Raw genomic sequence first — 21137 nt, 5'->3', positions numbered from 1 at the left:
GGTACCTCCCAATTTTCAGTAATTTGGCAATTTTAGCTACAATTTTTAACCGAACTAACTGTAATTTGAAATTTGAAGGTTGTAGTGGTCACCACACATCTGCATCAACAATTTTCAACATAGCCCCAATATAACGATACTTCCCGATTTTCGGTACTTTGAGGATTTTACTTAAAATGTTTAACCGAACGTAGGTCCATGTTTTGATATAGCCCCAAAACAAACCTTCCGATTTTCCGTACCTTAGCTTTATTTTTTGGACGAACTTTCTGTAATTTGAAATTAAAAAGCCAACAAAAATTCTGCAACAAACATTTTTCATTTAAGTTCATATTTTCGTATAGCCCACATACCTCCGAACTAGCTGTTAATGACATTTGAAGTTCCCACGTTATGTACCGATTTTCGGTATTTTGAGGAATCTAGCTACAATTTTTAACCGAATAGAAGTTATTTGACATTAAAGGCTCCCATCAAAAACTGTCAAAATAGGTTCATGTTTTATTATAACCCCTATATAACGGTACCTCCAAATTTCTAGCCCACCAAAATTGTCAACTTACATAGTTAGATATAGGCACCATAAAAAAGGGCCTCCCGAATGAAGGATTTTATGTACATTATCTGACATTTTAACGTACCCACTTAAAGTTGGAGACAGGAATGAAAACTAATTATTCCATTTTAGTTCAGAATATTTTATGGTGGAGGGTATGAAAAGTTCGGCCCGGCCGAACTTAACGCTTTTTTACTTGTTAGGTTTATTTTAGGTTTTTGCGATTTTGCTTGGAAAGCGCAAGTCCTATCAAAATGGGGCTAAAAAAATTTTTGTAACTGCGAAAATTCTCTACAAGATTTCCTTTTATGATGTTTTCGTAGGTTTAACCATGTTTGAGATATATGTAGATGTTCAGGTCACATTTTCAGGTTTTTTTATCGAAATGGGACTAGAGAAAATCTCATAGCTGTGAAATTTCTCTATAAGATTGGTTGTCGTAATTTTCCAAGGTTGTACCATTTTTGAGATATATAAGTTTAAGTTGGGAAATTGTAGACATTACCTTGTTTTATCAGCAGACGATACAGTCAGTAAATTGTCAAAATGTCAACTTCTATATCTCAAAAATGGTAAAACCTACGAACACATCATAAGGAACAATCTTGTAGAGAATTTTCACTGCTATAACATTTTCTTTAGTCCTATTTTGATGGAGCTTGCGGTTTCCCAGCAAAATCGTAAAAACCTAAAAATTTGAAAATTTGACCGCGATTTATTTAAAAAGCGCTCCGACGATTTTTTTTGTTTTTTTTTTTATTTTTCTTATCTCAGGTGTAAGCAACTTTCATATGAAGTTGGTTCAAGAGCACCGTGGTACCTTTTGCTATTATATTTCATTTGGATTAAATCACAAATTGTTGAACTTTAGCGGAGTTAACACCTGAAGAAACTGTCCATTTTGAAAGTGATTCTTATTTATCGCGCCTCCTAGCAATGTTAGTGGGCACCGTAGGATTTAGAGTTATTAGACCTTTATGTCAGATAGCATAGGGCTGCACACGAAAAACATACTATCACTGAAAACAGGATCATCAGTAGTACCTTTGGTAAAAATTTCAAAACGATCTTTAGTCATCCCTTAAACTGCGCTTAAGCAAAATGTTGAACTTTTGCGAGGGAGGTATCCGAAGATGTTGTCCGATATAGACCCTCTGGGAGGATGACGTACATTTTAATGAAATTTTCCGAACATTTTTTAACTTAAAATATGTTTAGTGAAAATATTAGAACCGACCCCCAATTGTCCATATTCGAACCTGATCAGTGGGCCAATTCGGTTGCGGTCTCGAGAGTTATTGTGAGCACATTTTTTGCCGTCCTTAGCACAGAGCTAACAAGCTGGCACTTCTAAATTTCTGTACTCAAACGAGCATGCTTTGAAGCTTTTTTAACTACAACTTATCGAGTGCTCAGGAGAAATTGTAGAAATTGTTAACTCGAAAAATACATTACTCTATGTGCGTTTGATAACCAGAACTCAGAATAACTTGTAATAACTGTTCCAAAAATAAGTTTTTACGAAAATCCCTTAACATACCACTATTACTCGATTTTACTTGAGCAAATATTACTTGTTATAAAAAGACTGAGTTGGATCTATTGTTGTTAAGCTGACGACTTACTTCATCTACAACACAATTCAAAACAACTGATACTCAATTTTTCTGCCATAATGTGTCACTGTCATTATTTTTGTACACTGTAACCCTTTGATAGTGTCAAACATGTTTTCATTATGTTCGACGAACAATTCCGCTTGTAGGGCATTGTGGTTTGTAAATGTTATAAAAACACACACAACTACACATAAAATAGATTGAGATAAATATCCACGCCTAAGGTGAAATTACAATTATTTCCAAGAATACTTTTGAATCATTACAAAGGCAGCAGTCTGTCGGCAAATAGAGTCACATAACACAACGATTCAAAGAATTGAACCAAGAAATAAAAGCAAAGCAAACATCACAACAGGAACCACACCAAAGGGAATGGCATCACCACTAAATAAGATGTTTGATTTAATGATAATATTGGGCAATTTAAACATTTTAATAATTTTATTAACAATAATTTCACAAATGGCAAACCAACGACTGGCAATGGCCAATACCATTGACACAGCGAAGGCTAAAGAATCTGTTAATGATGGCACCGGCTATACTGTAATCGAATTCCTCAAGGACTTGAAAGATTTACATAACTACGACAATGTTCTATTGACGCACAATAAGAATACGACCATTGCGTCGGTATTCTACACCAACACCATGGAGGATGACAACAGCAGCAGCAATGCAGCTGCCACAAGCAACACCAGCTTTATTGAAAAAGTTCTAAATGTAAATGGAAGATCTTCAACATCAGTGCCGCTGCCATTTGTGGCATATCTCATGCACCAGGTACAGGTGCCAGTTCTGCAATTAAACGAATGGCAACACTTTAATCTTAAACATCAAATGACCGACAATTTACTGGCAATTGTTCAGATTGATATTAATAGTGCTGCAGATGCTGATGATGGTGTCGGTGGTGATGGCATAAAAATAACCCTGGACCAGCATTCGGGTTTATTGCAGAAATTATCGAATTGTTTGTGGCGCATAAAGGTGGCGAAAGTGCTATTCTTGATCAATGGCCCCCAGATGATGGATGACGACGAAATTTTTGCCGGCAGCGGCAGCAGCAGCGGTGCTAGATATGAAGATGTTAGCAATGGTGTTGTGGAACAATTATTTCAACATTGTTGGAGGCAAAAATTACTAAATGTGGCTGCTATAATGGCCAACTATCAGGTATGGAAGTGTTAAATAACTGGAATTTGTAGTGGTTTAAAAAATTAATCAACAACAAATTTGAGTAAGGAAATTGCGTTACATGAAATTGCCAGCGATTAAATTGTTCGTCTTTTTCTCTTTGTGAATTTTGCATAATCTTTGGGAAAACTAACGATTAGATATGATACAGGAGATTAAAAATAATTCGTACTATTTGAATATAATTGGAATATTGGGGTCTTTATCACTTGTTATTATTGTTGAGTTCCCTTTGCTAAAATGTCTTCTGGCGCCTTAAAAGAACTCGGGGTCCTCCGAAATGTGATACCCAAGACTGGGTACTCTTAATTTTAACAAGTAAACAAGTGTCAGATATCCCCTCAGCCTGTGTCATGAAGTAACAAATCAAACCAAAATCTTTTGGTCCCAATGCCTATCAAATATATTGATTTTTAAATCAAGAGTTTTCTGCTAATTCTATAATTCTATTTCTATAATTCTGTCACAATTTAATGCTACAACAAGTAAAAATGGCGTTAATTTCGGCCAGGCCTGACTTTTTATACCCTCCACCAAGAACTTCTTGAAGGAACAGAATATTTTACTGATAATAATCCCATTAGAAGAGCTCATGTGGGCGTCCTCGTGTTTCTTTCCAAAACATGGAAAATATATAAAATTTTCGGAGCTACCTGGGTTCAAAAATTTGGCAAAAAACAATAATAACAAGTAAGAACGGTGTTAACTTCTTATACCCCCCCACCACGAGTTGTATTGAAGTAAAATGGAACAATAATTTTCATTCGTTTATGAAAAAGACTAAATACCAAATTTCAGCAATTTCAAAATATCGAAATTAGATATGTACCGTTCTATGGGGCTATATCAAAACTTCGATCTATACCGACAAATTTCTGGTGGAAAGTTTTTAGATTCAAATAAGACTAAATACCAAACTTCCGATTGGCGCTATATCGAAACGTGGACCTATACCGTCGAATTTCAGTCGGAATATCAGACAAAATATCAAATTTCAGCCACAACCATCAAAATTCCGAAAATCGGGATGTACCGTTCTATAAGGGCAATATGAAGGCGTGGACCTATATCTGAAAATGTTAGGTGGAAAGTGTTGTACCCCCAACGAAGACTAAATACCAAATTTCAGCCATTTCGGTGGAATAATGAAGCCAAAACCTTCAAAATACCGAAAATCGGGAGGAACCGTTCTATGGGGGCTATATGGAGGCGTGGGCCTATACCTACAAAATTCGAGGTGAAAATTAAATACCCCCAACGAAGACTAAGTACCAAATTTCCGCCGTTTCAGAGGAGTATTGAGGCCCCCACCTTCAAAATACCGAAAATCGGTAGGTATTGTGAGGGCTATATGAAGGCGTGGACCTATACGGACAAATTTTATATTTAAAGTTTTATACCCCAAATGAAGATTAAATACCAAATTTCAACAATTTCGGAATTGTGGAATATTGATGCCACAAACTTCAAAATACCAGAAATCTGGGGGCTATATGAAGGCGTGGACTTATACCGACAAATTTTATATGGAAAGTTTTATACCCCAAATTAGGAGTAAGTACCGAATTTCAGCCATTTCAGTGGATTATTGTGGCCACAACCTTCAAAATACCGAAAATCAAGGTTCCGTTCTATGGGGGCTATATGAAGGTGTGGATCTATACCGAAAAAATGCTGGGGGAAAGTTTTTAATCCCCAACGAAGACTAAGTACCAAATTTTAGCCATTTCGGTGTGATAATTAAGCTAAAACCTTCAAAATACCGAAAATCGGATGGTATCGTTCTATATATCAAAACGTGGATCGAGATAGCCCATTTGCAATACCAAACATCCTAGGAGCAATAGAAACTTCTATATCAAATTACAAAGCCCTTTCTTAAAAATTTCGAGCTGTATCTTGATTTCAACAGATGGACGGACGGACAGACGGACATGGTTATATTGAATTTTACCTGATCAAGAAAATACATACTTTATAGGGCAACCGATGAAAATTTCAATGTGTTACAAAGGGAATGACAAATTTTATTATGCCCTCCATATTATGGTGGAGAGTATAACAAAAAAACCGTCGAAATCCTGGATACGGGGCTATATGAAAACTTTGACCTATACCTACAAATTTCAGGTACAAAGTTTTATACCCCCATCGATGAAAAAATACCAAATTCCAGCCATTTTATTGGTATATTGAGGCTAAAACCTTGAAAATACCGAAAATCGGGCCACAACCTTCAAAATACCAAAAATCGGGAGTTGCCGTTCTATGGGCTATATGACGACGTGGACCTATAAAGACAAATTTCAGGTGGAATGTTTTATACCCCAAACGAAGACAAAATACCATATTTCAGCAAATTTGGAGGGGATATTGACACCACAACCTTTAAAATACCGAAAATTGGGAGGTAATGTTCTATGGCGGCTATATGAAGATGTGGACTTATACCGACAAGTCTAAGTACCGAATTACAGCCATTAAAACCTCCAAAATACCGAAAATAGGGAGGTACCGTTCCATTGGTCTATATCCTAGAAGTAATAGAAACTTCTATTCCAAATTATAAAGCTATATCTTAAAGAGCTGTATCTTGATTTTAGCAGACGGACGGACAACCGCAAATGGCATTTTCGACTTAGAATTTTATGCTTAGCATTTTATGCTTAGCATTTTATGCTGATAAAGAATATATGTACTTTATAGGGTCTCCAACGAATATTTCGATGTGTTCCAAACGGAATGACAAACTTAATTATACCCTCCATATTATGGTGAAGGGTATAATAATATGTACGATTTGAATATTATTGGAATATTGGTAACATTATCACTTATTGTTGTTGTTGAGATGAGGCTACATTTGAGAAAATGTTTTCAGATACTTTAAAAAAGTAGCATGCAAAAAGGATGTCCACCCAATACGATGATTAAATAACAAGTAGTAAAACAAATGAATGGTGAAGTTTTCTGACCACCGACCAGACCCCAAATGCCAGCTTACAGCTGAAAATGTAGCTAAAAATTCAAAATACCCAAAATCATATGAGGGTTCTAACAAAACGTATAGCCCCCATATTATGGTTCCTTCCGATTTTCGGTGCTTTGAGGGGTTAAGCTACATTTGCCCGTAATTTGACAATTTGTCACAAAATTTCTCTGTTAAATATTGTCAATACAGGTCCATGTTCTGGTATAGGCCCCATATTACGCCACTTCCCGAGTTTTGATATTTTGAGAATTTTAGCTAAATTGTTTGACCGAACTACCTATAATTATACCCTACACCACTATGTGGAAAGGGTATTATAAGTTTGTTTTGGGAAAAATTCATGTAACACCGCGAAATATCTGTCCTAGACCCCCAATGTGGTATACCAAATTCATATCTGGACGAGATAAATCGACTTTGAGATGTGTGTCCTTCCGTCTGTCCATTATAAATTGTGGATTATGGATCGTTACAAAATTTTGCATGGAGGTCGGGTTGAGACCAGAATAGACACCTATTGTTACTGGTGATGATCGTGAAATAATAGACCTATTGCCTCGAAATTTTAACTAAGGTAAGAGTATATGACAAAGAAGAGGCTTGCAATTTGAGATTGTGATCAGATAATATTTAGATGTTTCAATGGACCACAACTTTTGTATGAAGATTGTGAAAATTTCTAATATACAGCTTATATATGTATTCCTGGAAGATACATTCCGCCCATATAAATAACATTTGGAAGGTCATTTCTTGACCTTTCCATTGATGCCAATTATTTTGATTTACGTGCTCATATAACAGAGTTACAGCCAAATATATCCAATTATTTGTTTGTAGTGTAATCAGAAGGTCGCAATTATACATCAATAGTCACGAGATTTTGCATGATGTAAGAGTTTATGTCGAAGAACATGCCTACAATTTTGGATGATGATGTCATATTATCTAGTGGGTTAAATGTGTCATTGCTTGTGTATGAAAAATATAAAATTTTAAAATTTGGTCCATATTTTATTTCCTGGAGGGCATATACCCGCAAAGTAGCCTACATATGGAAAAAGAACTACTGACCTTCCCCTGATGCAAATTGCAATAATGTGTCTCCTGGGTAACTAACGGGACTACTGCCTAATATATAATAGGTTTTGTGTAGAACACAACATTTTCCCCCCATGCTACAATTTGTGTCTATCAAGATAGTGAAATACACAGCATTATTGCAAATTACACTGTGCAACAAAATGGAGGTGAAAGTCTGAGGCACGGAAAATTCCTGTTGGGGAAGAAAGGCCTTGGTGAGTATATTAAGAACCCCGAAGGACAGATCCGACGTGAGTCGAACTTCCGCGTTATGGCGTAATGAAGTTTTTGCTAGAGACCCTGTAAGCCATCAGGAATTAGCGTTATATCTTTGTTCACTGTTGCTTTAGCTTATTTTTGAGATGATATGTCTGCAGTCAAATTGAATGAGGGTTATTTTCGTAGAGAACTTCGACCTTCTAACTCGCTTCCTTCAATGTCCTTTTCGTCCTTTATTTTAAGAGCCGCTATAAAAGTACCACAAGATGACGTTTTCAGCTTCGAAATGTTCTGCAAAAATGTGGCTCAGAAAATTTTAGATACGGCTCTCATTGACAACTAATCGATTTTGTCGCGTTTTCGTGATCGTTTTGTGCATTTACCATATTTTTGTTCAGAAAAGACTATATTTACAGTATTTTATTTTTATACCCTCCACCATAGTATGGAGGGTATATTAAGTTTGTTTTTCCGTTTGTAACTTATTGAAATACTCATTTGCGACCCTATAAAGTATATATATTCTTGATCAGGGTAAAATTCTGAGTCGATCTGTGCAAGTCCGTCCGTCAGTCCGTCTGTGGTAATCACTCTAGCATCCACAAAAATGGAGATAGGACGCTGAAATTTTGGGAAAATGCGTCTTTTGTTTGCAGGCAGGTCAAGTTCGATGATGAGCTATATCGGTCCACGTTTTGGTATAGCCCCCATATAACGGTACCCCCTGATTTACGGTATTTTGACGTTTTTAGCTACATTTGCAGACCGATTTAGCTAAAATTTGATATTTAGGGTTCTTAAGTGTCAATAAACTTATATAACAAAAGTTGTGGACATAGGTCCACGTTTTGGTATAGCCCCCCTATAACGGTACCCCCGATTAATGGTATTTTGACGTTTTCAGCTACATTTTCAAACCGATGTAGCTATAATTTGACATTTAGGGTTCTTAAGTGTCAATAAACTTATATAACAAAAGTTGTGGACATAGGTTAAAGTTTTGGTATAGCCCCCATATAACGGTGACCCCCCCCCCCCCTGATATACGGTATTTTGACGTTTTTAGCTACATTTTCAGGTCGATTAAGCTATAATTTGACATTTAGGGTTCTTAAGTGGTAAATAAACTTATATAACAAAAGTTGTGGACATAGGTCCACGTTTTGGTATAGCCCCCATATAACGGTACCACCGGTTTATGGCATTTTGACGTTTTTAGTTACATTTACAGACCGATTTAGCTATAAATTGACATTTAGGTTTCTTAAATGTCAATACACTTATATAACTAGTGGACATAGGTCCATGTTTTGCAATAGCCCCCATATAAAGTTACCGCCCGATTTCAGGTATTTTGACGTTTAAATTCACATTTCTAGACCGAATCAGCTATAATTTGATATTTAGGGTTCTTAGCGACCAAAAAAATTATATTCGAAATAATTATGAACGTAGGTTCATGTTTTGGTATAGCCCCATATAAGGGTACCTACGTATAACGGATTTCGGTATCCCCATATAACGGATTTTCGGTATTTTGAGAATTTTACCTCCAAGTTTTAACCGAATTATCTGTAATTTGAACATTTGACATTTGAAATTCTTAGTGGTCACCACACCTCTCCACCAAAAATTGTCAAGGAAGGTCGATGTATTGATAAAGGTCCCACATAAAAGTACCTCCAGATTTTCAGTAATTTGATGATTTTAACTACAATATTAAACCAAACTAGCAGAATTTTGACATTTGAAGTTCTTAGTGGTCACAACACCTCTCCATAAAAAATTGTCAACATAGGTCCATGTTCGGATATAGCTCCCATATAACGGTACCTCCCAATTTTCAGTAATTGCAATTTTAGCTAAACATTTTAACCGAACTAACTGTAATTTGACATTTGAAGGTTGTAGTGGTCATCACACATCTGCATCAACAATTTTCTACATAGCCCCAATATAACGATACTTCCCGATTTTCAGTACTTTGAGGATTTTACTTAAAATGTTTAACCGAACGTAGGTCCATGTTTTGGTATAGCCCCAAAACAAACCTCCCGATTTTCCGTACCTTAGCTTTATTTTTTGGACGAACTTTCTGTAATTTGAAATTTAAAAGCCAACAAAAATTGTTCATTTAAGTTCATATTTTCGTATAGCCCACATACCTCCGAACTAGCTGTTAATGACATTTGAAGTTCCCACGTTATGTACCGATTTTCGGTATTTTGAGGATTCTAGCTACAATTTTTTACCGAATTAGGAGTTATTTGACATTAAAGGCTCCCATCAAAAACTGTCAACATAGGTCCATATTTTATTATAACCCCTATATAACGGTACCTCCCAATTTCTAGCCCACCAAAATTTTTCAACATACATAGTTAGATATATGCACCATAAAAAAGGGCCTACCGGATGAAACATTTTATGTACATTATCTGACATTTTAACGTTCCCACTTAAAGTTGGGGACAAGAATGAAAACTAATTATTCTATTTTAGTTCAGAATATTTTACGGTGGAGGGTATGAAAAGTTCGGCACGGCCGAACTTAACGCTTTTTTACTTGTTATTTTTCAAACAAAACAAATCACACATATTCCAATGTTTGTATATGTATATGTGGATTATGTTTTCATTTCTCATTTGGCTCTCATTTATGGAACATAGTTGTACAAATGTACATTCAAATTAGTAGTATTTCGCATAGTATACGTAACGGCAGTCGCACGATAGTTTGCGAAATACATGAACGCATTTTTAGACGGAAGTGAGTGACTGCTTTCCTTTCGTACAGGTTTCCGTGCGACATACATGAACAGGCGGTTAATTTTTTTAAATTACTTTTTTTTGGTTTTTTTGTATTTCGTTACATAACATACAAAAACACAGTTTTTTCTGAGCAAACAGGGGTAAATGTCAAAAATGACTATAAAAACGCGACAAAATCGATTAGTTGTCAATGAGAGCCGTATCTAAAATTTTCTAAGCCACATTTTTGCAGAACATTTCGAAGTTGAAAAACGTCATCTTGTGGTACTTTTATAGCGGCTCCTAAAATAAAGGACCTAAAGGACATTGAAAGAAGCGAGTTAGAAGGTCGAAGTGCTGTACGAAAATAATCCTCATTCGATTTGACTGCAGACTTGTCATCTCAAGAATAAGCTAAAGCAACAGTGAACAAAGATATATCGCTAATTCCTGATGCCTTACAGGGTCTCTAGCAAAAACTGCATCACGCCATAACGCGCAATTTCGACTCACGGCGGATCTGTCCTTTGTGTTCACAGTGTTATGTGGAGCCCTATATTGCACCACCTTTTTTCAAAATGCACTCGGTGTCGCTACCGTTAAAGTTTTTTTGAAATATTAATTTTGGTGAAGGCACCTACCCCCTCCTGGCGTAAAATTAAATATGAATATATTTGGGAGTCATAAATCTGTTTGTATGCAAATTTTATGAATTTCTACTCATTATTATTTGTTTTTTACCGGTTAAAATATATTTTTGATATCACAATATATATCCACAATAACCTATTTTCAATATACCCTAAAAACCACAAAATCGCGTGTATTTCCAAACATATGTATGGTACAAGTGCACTTTTTTTGGACGATAGATCTTCAATAAACTCACAATGTTCAATACTCAGAAAATGTCTCCATCATTACTGAAGGGTATTTTAAAACCGTTGAAAATTTCATGTGACTTGGCCTAGGAACCGAACCCAGACATACCATTGCACCACGGTGGCACCCTATTAGATATGTCAAAACATGGACATTTTAAATTTTTTACGTAACTTCGTTTCTAATATTAGTCCCTAGTGTGGAGCTATATTTCAACTTCACATCCGCCTTATACGCAGAATGTCGTGGTTTCGATTCCCCGGAGGGTAACATCAAACTTTCAACGGTGGCAAAATACACCTCAGTAATGTTGGTGACATTTTCTGGGTATCTCAGCCATATAAAACTTCTCTAAAAATAGTGTCTTAGGACACGCCGTTCGTACTCGACGATAAACTGTAGGTCCCAAGCATAATGTGATAAGGTGGCAGAATCGACAAAGTTATTTCTTACAATAAGCTTATTTGTTCCATTAAGGAATTTTGATTTGATTGCTTATGTCTGGAGTATTCCCCCATTGGAATAACTTCATCATTACTTTCTATACAGAGAGTAATGTTTACAAAACGCATTTTGATTTGCTGAAAGCATATTTCCAGGGGCAGGGGTGTAGGGTATCACATGATCGACCCCGTCCGACTATAACCTTTGCTTACTTGTTTTATATTTAAGATTCCCAGCAATCACGAATCTTATCCACCAACAATTGTCATCGTAGGTCCATGTTTTGGAATACCCCACTAATAACGGTACCACCCGATTTTCAGTATTTTGAGAATAAAAATATAGCTATTTTCAGTAAAATTTTTGAGGTTCAAACGCGAAATTGTCAGCAGAGGACCACGTTTTGTTGACAGAACTATCTGTAGTTTGACATTTGAGGTTCCTAGTGGTCACAAAATTTCTCCACTAAAAATTGTCGATATAGGTCCAAACTTTGATATAGCCCATGTATAAAGGTCCTGTGCGATTGATTACATTTTATATCCGTGGTATCCGTGGTCGAAAAGCTTCTCCACCTAAAATTGTGCACAGAAAGAGAAACTAATTATTGCATTTTAGTTGAGAATAGGGGGTATAAAAAGGTATAAAGGTATAAAAAAGAACTTAACGGTTTTTACTTGTTTGAATTGGATAAATATCTACTTATGAAATCGTTTTCATTGTGGGAAATTTTTTCGCCGTGAATACAAAATCTTTATGTATGTTGTATTGTAAGGAGAATATTTTCCACATGACACTAGCTTGGTAGTTTTTGGTTATAACCCTACTGTATTTGTATGAAAATCCACTTTTGCTCTTACAATACTAATTCATATTTTGTCATTCCCACTTTTAGAAAACTCGAATACTATATCGTTTTGATCCATTTCCTGTCTTTAAAATGGAAACGATTCCATTAGCCTTCAACCACATGCTGAAACAAGAGGAAATCTTTCCAGAACGCCTCAATAATCTTAAAGGATACAACCTGAACGTCGTAATGGGTGGTTCCGATCCACGTATAATCCCGTATGAGAAAGATGGTAAACTTTTTGTCGGTGGATTTGTGGGACATTTTGTGTTGGCATTTGCCAAGAAATACAATTGCAATTTGACGGAACCTTTGCCATACAACCCCTCGGTACCTCTACCCAGTCAAGAGCTAATGAGAGCTGTGCGCAACGGAACAGTGGAATGGTCTTCGGGTGTAACTTTTCCAGAAATTCCCTTTAAAGGTTACACATATCCTTATGAAATCATAAATTGGTGTTTGATGATACCAGTGGAAGCTGATATACCGGGTTATGAATTTTTCACCTCTGTATTTAAAGGTGAAACCTATGTTTTCTTCATCGCTACTTTGGTGATCATTTCCATGGTCCTAAGTGCTGCCTTGTTTATTCATGGTTATAGGCCGGATTTGTTTGATATAATTTGCCATGATGATTGCTTGAGAGGAATGCTGGGCCAGTCCTTCAGCGAATTACGTCATCCACCGATAATTGTTCGGGCAATTTATTTGGAAATTTGCATTCTAGGCATATTGTTGACGACCACATATAATGCTTACTTTTCCACTTATGTGACGAAAGCTCCAAAAATGGCAACACTGAATACTTTGGACGATATTATGGCTTCGGGATTAAAATGCATTGCCTGGCAACCAGAATATAATGAAATTGTATCAAGAGCTCCAGAATTTAAGAAATACGCTCCAATGTTTTTGGTGGAGCCAAATTATCAAAGATATTTACAACTTAGAGAATCGTTTAATACCCTCTATGGTTATGTGGTACCCACCACAAAGTGGACGATTGTTAGTGAACAGCAGAAAATATTCACCACTTCTTTGTTTAAACAAAGTGCTAGTTTTTGTTTTTACAACAACATTCCAATGTGTTTTCCAATTCATGAAAATTCCCTTTTTATCGAATCGATGTATAAACTGATGTTGGAAGTCTGGCAATCGGGTCTGATGAATATGTGGATGGAACATGGATTTTTGGAATTAATTAGAGCTCACAAGCTGGAACTGTCCGATTTGAGTGAAAAGAAAGAATTCCGAGCTATGAAAGTTGATGATTTACTTTATATATTTATATTTTTGGCTGGGATGTTGGTTTTTGTGATTTTGGTATTTATTGGAGAATTGTTGGTGTTTTATCGGGTTCAGATTTGGAAGAAGCTGCAATGCTTTAGGGGAAAACACAATAGAAACAAGGGAATGAAACACCATGCTGGAGACAACAAAAGGATGGGAGTTGCTTGGTATTACACAATAGATGCACAAAAGTTGAGGAGATTCAATTAAATAAACAAAAAAAATATTCTGTAAAACGTTTAATTGTATAACCAAAAAAAATGTCAGTGTATTATTGTAATTATAGAAAAACTAAAAAAAAAAAATAAAATTTGACACGAATTGAATTTTTTTAACATATATGTAAGTTTTATGAAAATCCAAAGAGTATTTCTATACCCTATACCACAATGTGGAAGAGGGTATTATAAGTTTGTTTTGGTAAAAATTCATGTAACACCGCGAAATATTCGTCGGAGACCCCCAATGTGGTATACCAATCTTCATATCTCGGCGAGATAAAGCGATTTTGAGATGTGTGTCCGTCCGTCCGTCTGTCCATTATAAATTGTAAACACGCTCCAGGCCGCAGTTATGGACCGATCGTCACGAAATTTTGTATGGAGGTCGGGTTCAGATCAGAATAGATCCCTATTCTTATTGGTGATGATCGTGAAATATTTAGCGGGTGAAATGGACCAAAAACATAATATTTATCCAATTTTCTAGCGGCTCTGTAGGTCTCAATAATAGTCCGATCCACGCGTAATTTTAAATAAGGTAAGAGTATATCACAAAGGAGAAGCTTGCAATTTGAGATGGCGATCGGATAATATTTAGAGGGTTAAATGGACCACAACTTTTGTGTGAAAATTTTGAAAATTTTTAATATACAGCTTATATCTTAATTCCTGGAAGTGACATTCCGGACAAGTGAGATATACTTGAAAGTGGAACGCTTGACCTTTCAATTGATGCCAATTATGTTGGTGTGCATGATCAGATAATAGAGTTACAGCCTAATATATTCCGTTATTTGTTTGTAGTGTAATAATAAACTCGCTAGAAGTCGCGATTATACATCAATAGTCACGAAATTTTGCACCGGATAAGAGTATAGGTCGAAAAAGATGCTTACAATTTTGAATGATGATCTGATATTCTTTAGCGGGTGAAATGGATCATTACTTTTGTATGAAAAATATAAACACTTTATTTTTGGTCGATATTTTAATTCCTTGAGGACATATATATTTCGCAAAGTAGCCTACGTATGGAAAAAATACTGACCTTTCCTCTGATGTAAATTACAATAAAGTGTTTGCTAGATAACGGGCCTACTACCTAATATATAATGGGTTCTGTATAGAGAACCACATTTTTATCCCATGCTACATATTGTCTCTCCAAAAGTTCGTCCTAGACCCCTTATTTGGTATGCCAAAATTCATATCTCGACGAGATAAAGCGATTTAGCGATGTGTGTCCGTCTATTAAAAATTGTAAACAATTCGACGCCTCCAAACAATAGTATGCTAAGTCTACTTAGCATGTTTTCAAGTTCTTTACATTTTTATATTTAACGTCCTTTAACTTAAATTCTGTCAAATTTTGGTAGTGATCGGACAATCCGAACAGAAGTTATAAACAAATATTTACTTAGCATAGTACTGAAGGTCAAAGAAATTTCTAAACTTTTAGAGCTTGTCCTGCAAAACTCGCTTTTCAGAATTAGCAAACTATTATTTGGAGGTGTCGAACGTCCTTTAACTTAAATTCAGTCTAATTTTGGTAATGATCGGTCAATCCGAACTGTAGTTATAAACAAATATAGACTTAGCCTAGTACTGAAGTTCAAAAAAATTTCCAAACTTTGAGAGCTTCTCCTGCAAAACTCACTTTTTAGACTTAGCATACTATTATTTGGAGGTGTCGAATTATGGACCGATTGTAACGAATTTTTTAAGGAGGTTGGGTTCGGGCCAGAATAGAAATGATTAGTTTTTGGTGATGAAATGTTCAGGGGATAAAATGGACCAAAGACAAAATTTTAACCAATTTTGTAGCGGCTCTGTAGGTCAAAATAATAACCCGCAAAATTTTGAACAAAGTTTGAGTTTATGATGAAGAAGAAACGTACAAACCAACGTGAAGATCAGAGAATACTTAGCGGGTTAAATGGACTGAAACTTTTGTGTGAAATTTGTAAAAATTTCAATAACGTAGCGGTTAAACAACGGAAGTAGTAGTACTACATAAGTGGGTTTCATTACATTTTAGTTTGTGTGAACTAAATTTTCCTTTCCTGCTACAAAAATGTCTTTGTCATGCTAGATAACTTTTTGGTTTTGGTCATAAGTATTATACATTACATCTGTGATATTTGATAATTAAATTTTCACAATCATTGAAAAGAAGTTCCGTGGAGAGCGATTGTCCAGGGATAGTGGTATAGGGTATCCCATGGTCGGCTCCGTCCGACTATAGACATTTCTTACTTGTTTTTAAATATATAAGTTTAAAAAAAAAATTCAACATTTTTTAATTTTTTTGTTTTTTTGTGTTTGATCTTTTTTAATAAATTGGAAAAACTGAAAAACACTCATATTTTGATGCAAAATATGCAAAAAACTTTGAATTCCTCTGCAACTACTAGAATGAATTTGAAAGTGTTATTCGTCGAAAAAAAATTATGAAAAATTATCTTTCCGTTCAAAAGTTACAGAGTTTTGACCAGGAAAGATCAATTCTGAACCACTGTGCGCCGTTTACTTCTAGACCCACATTGGAAGACTCTTTCAATATTTTATTAAAGATAGCTGTTACGTACGACTTGCGTTGATCGATCTTTTATGTTGAGGTTAACTGCGTAGACCAGTAGCATAATATCTCTGTTGAATATAATGAAGTTTTTATCGCGTTTCCAATACACATTATGATCTCTTTCAGTATGATGTTAAATACATCATACTACAGATGTTTCAAGTTTAACGAAATTTCATTTCAAATTTTACCAAAATTGGACATATATACAATGTATATACATAACGAGGTTGGTGCACCAAATACTTAAAATCGGGCGAAAATATTGTGAGGAAAGTAACTGGTGGGTTTTACTTAATTTAGGTAAAATTCCATTAATTTAAAAATCTGATTTGTAGCATAAATTTTTATTAAGCATTTAATTTATTACAATTAATTTTACAACAACTACTGTATAAAATTGCACTCACTATATTCCATGTTTTTATACCCCTTCACGGATAGTGCGGATGGTATATTAAGTTTGTTTTCTTTTCGTTTGTAACGCATTAAAATAATCACATTCGACGATTTGTGCATATGCGTCCGTCTGGCCGTATGTGGTAACCCCTCTAGCATCCATAAAAATGGAGATGGAGATAAGATGTGTCTTTTCTTTGCAGGCAGGTCAGTTCGATGATGGGCTATATAACGGTACCGCCCGATTTCATGTATTTTGACGTTTTTAGTCACATTTTTAAGCCGAATTAGCTATAATTTGACATTCAGGGTTCTTAGTGACCAACAAACTTATATTCCAAATATGATGGGCATAGGTCTATGTTTTGGTATAGCCCCCATATAACGGTACCTCCCGGTTTTCGGTATTTTGAAAATTTTAGCTACAATTTTTAACCGAAAAAAACTGCAATTTGACATTTGAGGTTCTCAAAGGACATGGAAATTCTCAGGCAAAAATCGTCAATATAGATCCATGTTTTGGTATAGCCCCCATATAATGGTACCTCCCGATTTTCGGTATTGTAGCGATTTTAGCTACAATTTTTAACCGAATTAGCTGTAACTTGACCTTTGAGGTTCTCAGTGGTCACAAAATCTCTCCAATAAAATTTTTCAACATAGGTCCATGTTTTGGTATAGCCCCCATATAACCGTACCTCCCGATTTTTGGTATTTTGAGGATTTTAGCTACAATATTAAACCAAAATAGCTGTAATTTGAAATTTGAGGTTCTCAGTAGTCATGAAACTTCTCTACCAGAACTCGTCTACTGTGGTCCATGTTTTGGGATTGCCCTTATATAACGGTACCTCCCGATTTTCGGTATTTTGAGGATTTTATCTACAATTTTTAACCGATCTAGGTGTAATTTGGCATTTGAAGTTCTCGCAGGACACGAAACTTACCCACCAAAAATCGTCAATATAGGTCCATGTTTTGGTATTGCCCCCATATAACGGTACTTCCCGATTTTCGGTATTTTGAGCATTTTAGCTACAATTTTTAACCGAACTAGCTGTAATTTGACATTTTAGGTTCTCAGTGGTCACGAAATTTCTGCACCAAAAATTGTCAACATTAGTTCATGTTTTGGTATAGCCCCCATATAACGGTACCTCCCGATTTTTGGTATTTTGAGGATTTTAGCTACAATTTGTAACCGAACTAGCTGTAATCTGACATTTGAAATCAGGGGTCACGAAACTACTCCACCAAAACTCGTCAAAATAGGTCTATGTTTTGGCATAGCCCCCATATAACGGTACATCCCATTTTAAGGATTTTAGTTAAAATTTTTGACCGAACTAGGTATAATTTGACACTTGAGGTTCTCTCAACACACAAAACTGCTCCACCAAAAATCGTCCAAGACCCTTAAAAATTCAAGAAATCAGGCGGTACCATTCTATGGGTGCTATGCCTAAAGTTGGACCTATGTTAAATGTTTTGTTTTTTATACCCTCCACCATAATATGGAGGTTATAATTAAATTTGTCATTCCGTTTGTAACACATCAAAATATTAATCGGAGATCCTATAAAGTATATATGTATATTCTTGATCAGGGTAAAGTTTTAAGTTCGTCTGTCCGTCTGTTGAAATCAAGAAACAGCTCGCAATTTTTAAGATAGAGGTTTGTTATTTGGTATAAAAGTTTCTATTACTAGTAGGATGTTTGGTATTGCGAATGGGCTATATCGGTCCACGTTTTGATATAACACCCATAGAACGGTACCACCCGATTTTCGGTATTTTGAAGGTTTTAGCTTCATTATCACACCGAAATGGCTGAAATTTGGTACTTAGTCTTCGAGGGATTATAAACTTCTCCCCATAATTCTGTCGTTATTTATTTTTCACTTGGGGTATAAAATTTTCCATATGAAATTTGTCGGTATAGGTCCACTCCTTCATATATTCCGAATAGAACGGTACCTTCCGATTTTCGGTATTTTAAAGGTTGTTGCTTCAGTGTTCCGCCGAAATGTCCGAAATTTCGAACGACTTCATATAACGCCCATATAACAGTATATCCCGAATTTCGGTATTTTGAAAGTTAGTCACACACAGTGCTTTTGAACCAACTTTAAGTGGAAGGTGCTTACACCTGGGAAGTTTTTGCGTACTATGTAACTACAATGTTCATAGATGAGAAAAATCAAAGAACAAGCAAATCGCCGGAGAGCTTTTTAAATAACTTGACATTTGTAAGGGTTTTTAAGGTTTTCACGATTTTGCTTGGAAACCGCAAGTCTTATCGAAATGGAATTAAAGAAAATATTATAGCTATGAAAATTCTTTACAAGAGAAAATAATAAAAAGTTCACATTTTTAGGGGGTTTTTAGGTTTTCACAATTTTGCTTGGAAAATGCAAATGTTATAGAAGTGACAATTTTCTACAAGATTGGCCTTTATGATATTTTTATAGATCTTATAATTTTTGATATATAGAAGTTCCGTTTAAAGAGCACTGTGTCTTCATAAACGAAAGGAAACTAATTGTTCAGTTTTCTTGGCAGCCGTACCTACTCACAAACCCCCTTTCTTCTCCATTATTTTTACAAGGGCATGTCGCACTCAGTTTCTAGTTATTTTATGATCACTAGAATAACTAGTTATTTTGTGGCCTCTAGAAGTTGAAAAGTGACATGAAAAAAATTCTATTTTTTGAGCAGTTGATGTGGAGAATTTGTTTTTAATTTCATCACACTTCTTACTTTTATTTTACTTCATTTTATTTCGCTCTCTGTCCGAGTTAAACACAAGAATCCTCTGAATTCTAGCCAAAGACTAGACTTGTGTCGTTCATGAACGAACCGGTTCAAAGGAACGACTCCGTGAAAAAGAACGAACGGATCCGTATCCAGCACATTCTTTTATATCGTTCATTTAGATCACTGATGGCCAAGACATTGCTGCTTACAAAATTGGCAGCAAAACCATCACCTTTAGTTCTACAAAGATTTAAGATTTAATTTATTGAGCCTTTCATTTACAAACGTTATAATTAGATAGAGTTGTTATGATATTATGTAGAACTTAAGATTATAATTAGTTTTACAAACACACTCACGCAATCAACTCACAAATTTGCACAAACAAAACAATCAATGATTCAGTTAGCTACAATCGTTCAGTAAATCAATGGCTCATATGGTTCACCTCGTTCTTTTTGCTTCTTTCGTTCATATTCAAAACAGTAACAACCACCATTTTTTGCACACAGACAAACTCACACAAGCTGCGTCAGCCCTGCAAGCAAAAGCTATCGCGGAAGTGACTTAGGCGTGTCGCCCAGGGCGATGGAAACAGTCGCGGCAATAGTCGCGGAAGGCACCCTGGAGTGCCCTCCGTTGTGAAGAAATGAACCACGCCGACGTGTCGTCTTGGAAGTCACTCCAGGGACACTTCTGGAAGATCGTTTCCGCGATAGTTCTTGAAATTAAAAAAAAAATATTTTTTTTATTTTTTTTTTCAATTTATTTTTCTTTTTTATTAGGAGGATTGGCGGTTTTTATTTATTTTTTTTTTCATTTTACTTGTTTTTTTTTAAGTACGCTCTTTTAGAGAAATTATTCTTTGGAATTTCCACCTACATTAATTTTGTTATTTTAAAAATGTGATGTTATGCTGCCTGACTTGGGAAGCGAACCCGGACCTTCAGAGTGCAAAGCGAGTATTCTTACCACCGCACCACCGTTTCATTTAATACTCACATAGAAAATGTTCTATATTTGTTCAATGTGCTGGATCATGAAATAAATGTAAACAATCGCCTTAGAAGTCGCTCAGAAGTCACTCCGAAGTGTCGCCATACGCGATAAAAGGTAATCACAAGAAGGCAATAGAAATTGTTTGTGTAATTCAACAACGATCTTCCTTGGCGTGTCTCCAGAGTGACTTCCTAGGCGAGGGAGTGAGTGAGTCACTTCCAAATGCTGGCAGGGAGTGCTAGCATCACAAATTTGCACACACACAAAGTGGCTCATATCGTTTCGTTTGAACGA

At 35.6% G+C, this 21137-nt stretch overlaps 1 protein-coding gene across 1 annotated transcript; it reads left to right on the top strand.

Moving 5' to 3' along the window:
• Window positions 1-2640: 2640 nt before the first annotated feature.
• LOC141394820 (uncharacterized) lies at window positions 2641-20489 on the top strand. Its single transcript, XM_073969786.1, has 3 exons — window positions 2641-3354; window positions 12642-13900; window positions 20357-20489. Exons 1-3 carry the CDS (start codon window positions 2641-2643, stop codon window positions 20487-20489), a joined length of 2106 nt encoding a protein of 701 aa, XP_073825887.1.
• Window positions 20490-21137: the final 648 nt, after the last annotated feature.

This window comes from Musca autumnalis, unplaced genomic scaffold, assembly GCF_047663935.1.
Source record: "Musca autumnalis isolate F117 unplaced genomic scaffold, ASM4766393v1 scaffold_1, whole genome shotgun sequence".
NCBI lineage: Eukaryota > Metazoa > Arthropoda > Insecta > Diptera > Muscidae > Musca > Musca autumnalis.
This window is presented reverse-complemented; position numbering and strand designations above follow the sequence as displayed.

Excerpts from the sequence above, each read along its gene's own strand:
- LOC141394820 (XM_073969786.1), top strand. The coding sequence starts at position 2,641 with ATGGCAAACCAACGACTGGCAATGGCCAATACCATTGACACAGCGAAG. Across the intron at positions 3,355-12,641 it reads CTATAATGGCCAACTATCAG|AAAACTCGAATACTATATCG; the intron begins GTATGGAAGTGT and ends TCCCACTTTTAG. Across the intron at positions 13,901-20,356 it reads TTTATATTTTTGGCTGGGAT|ACAAACTCACACAAGCTGCG; the intron begins GTTGGTTTTTGT and ends TTTTGCACACAG.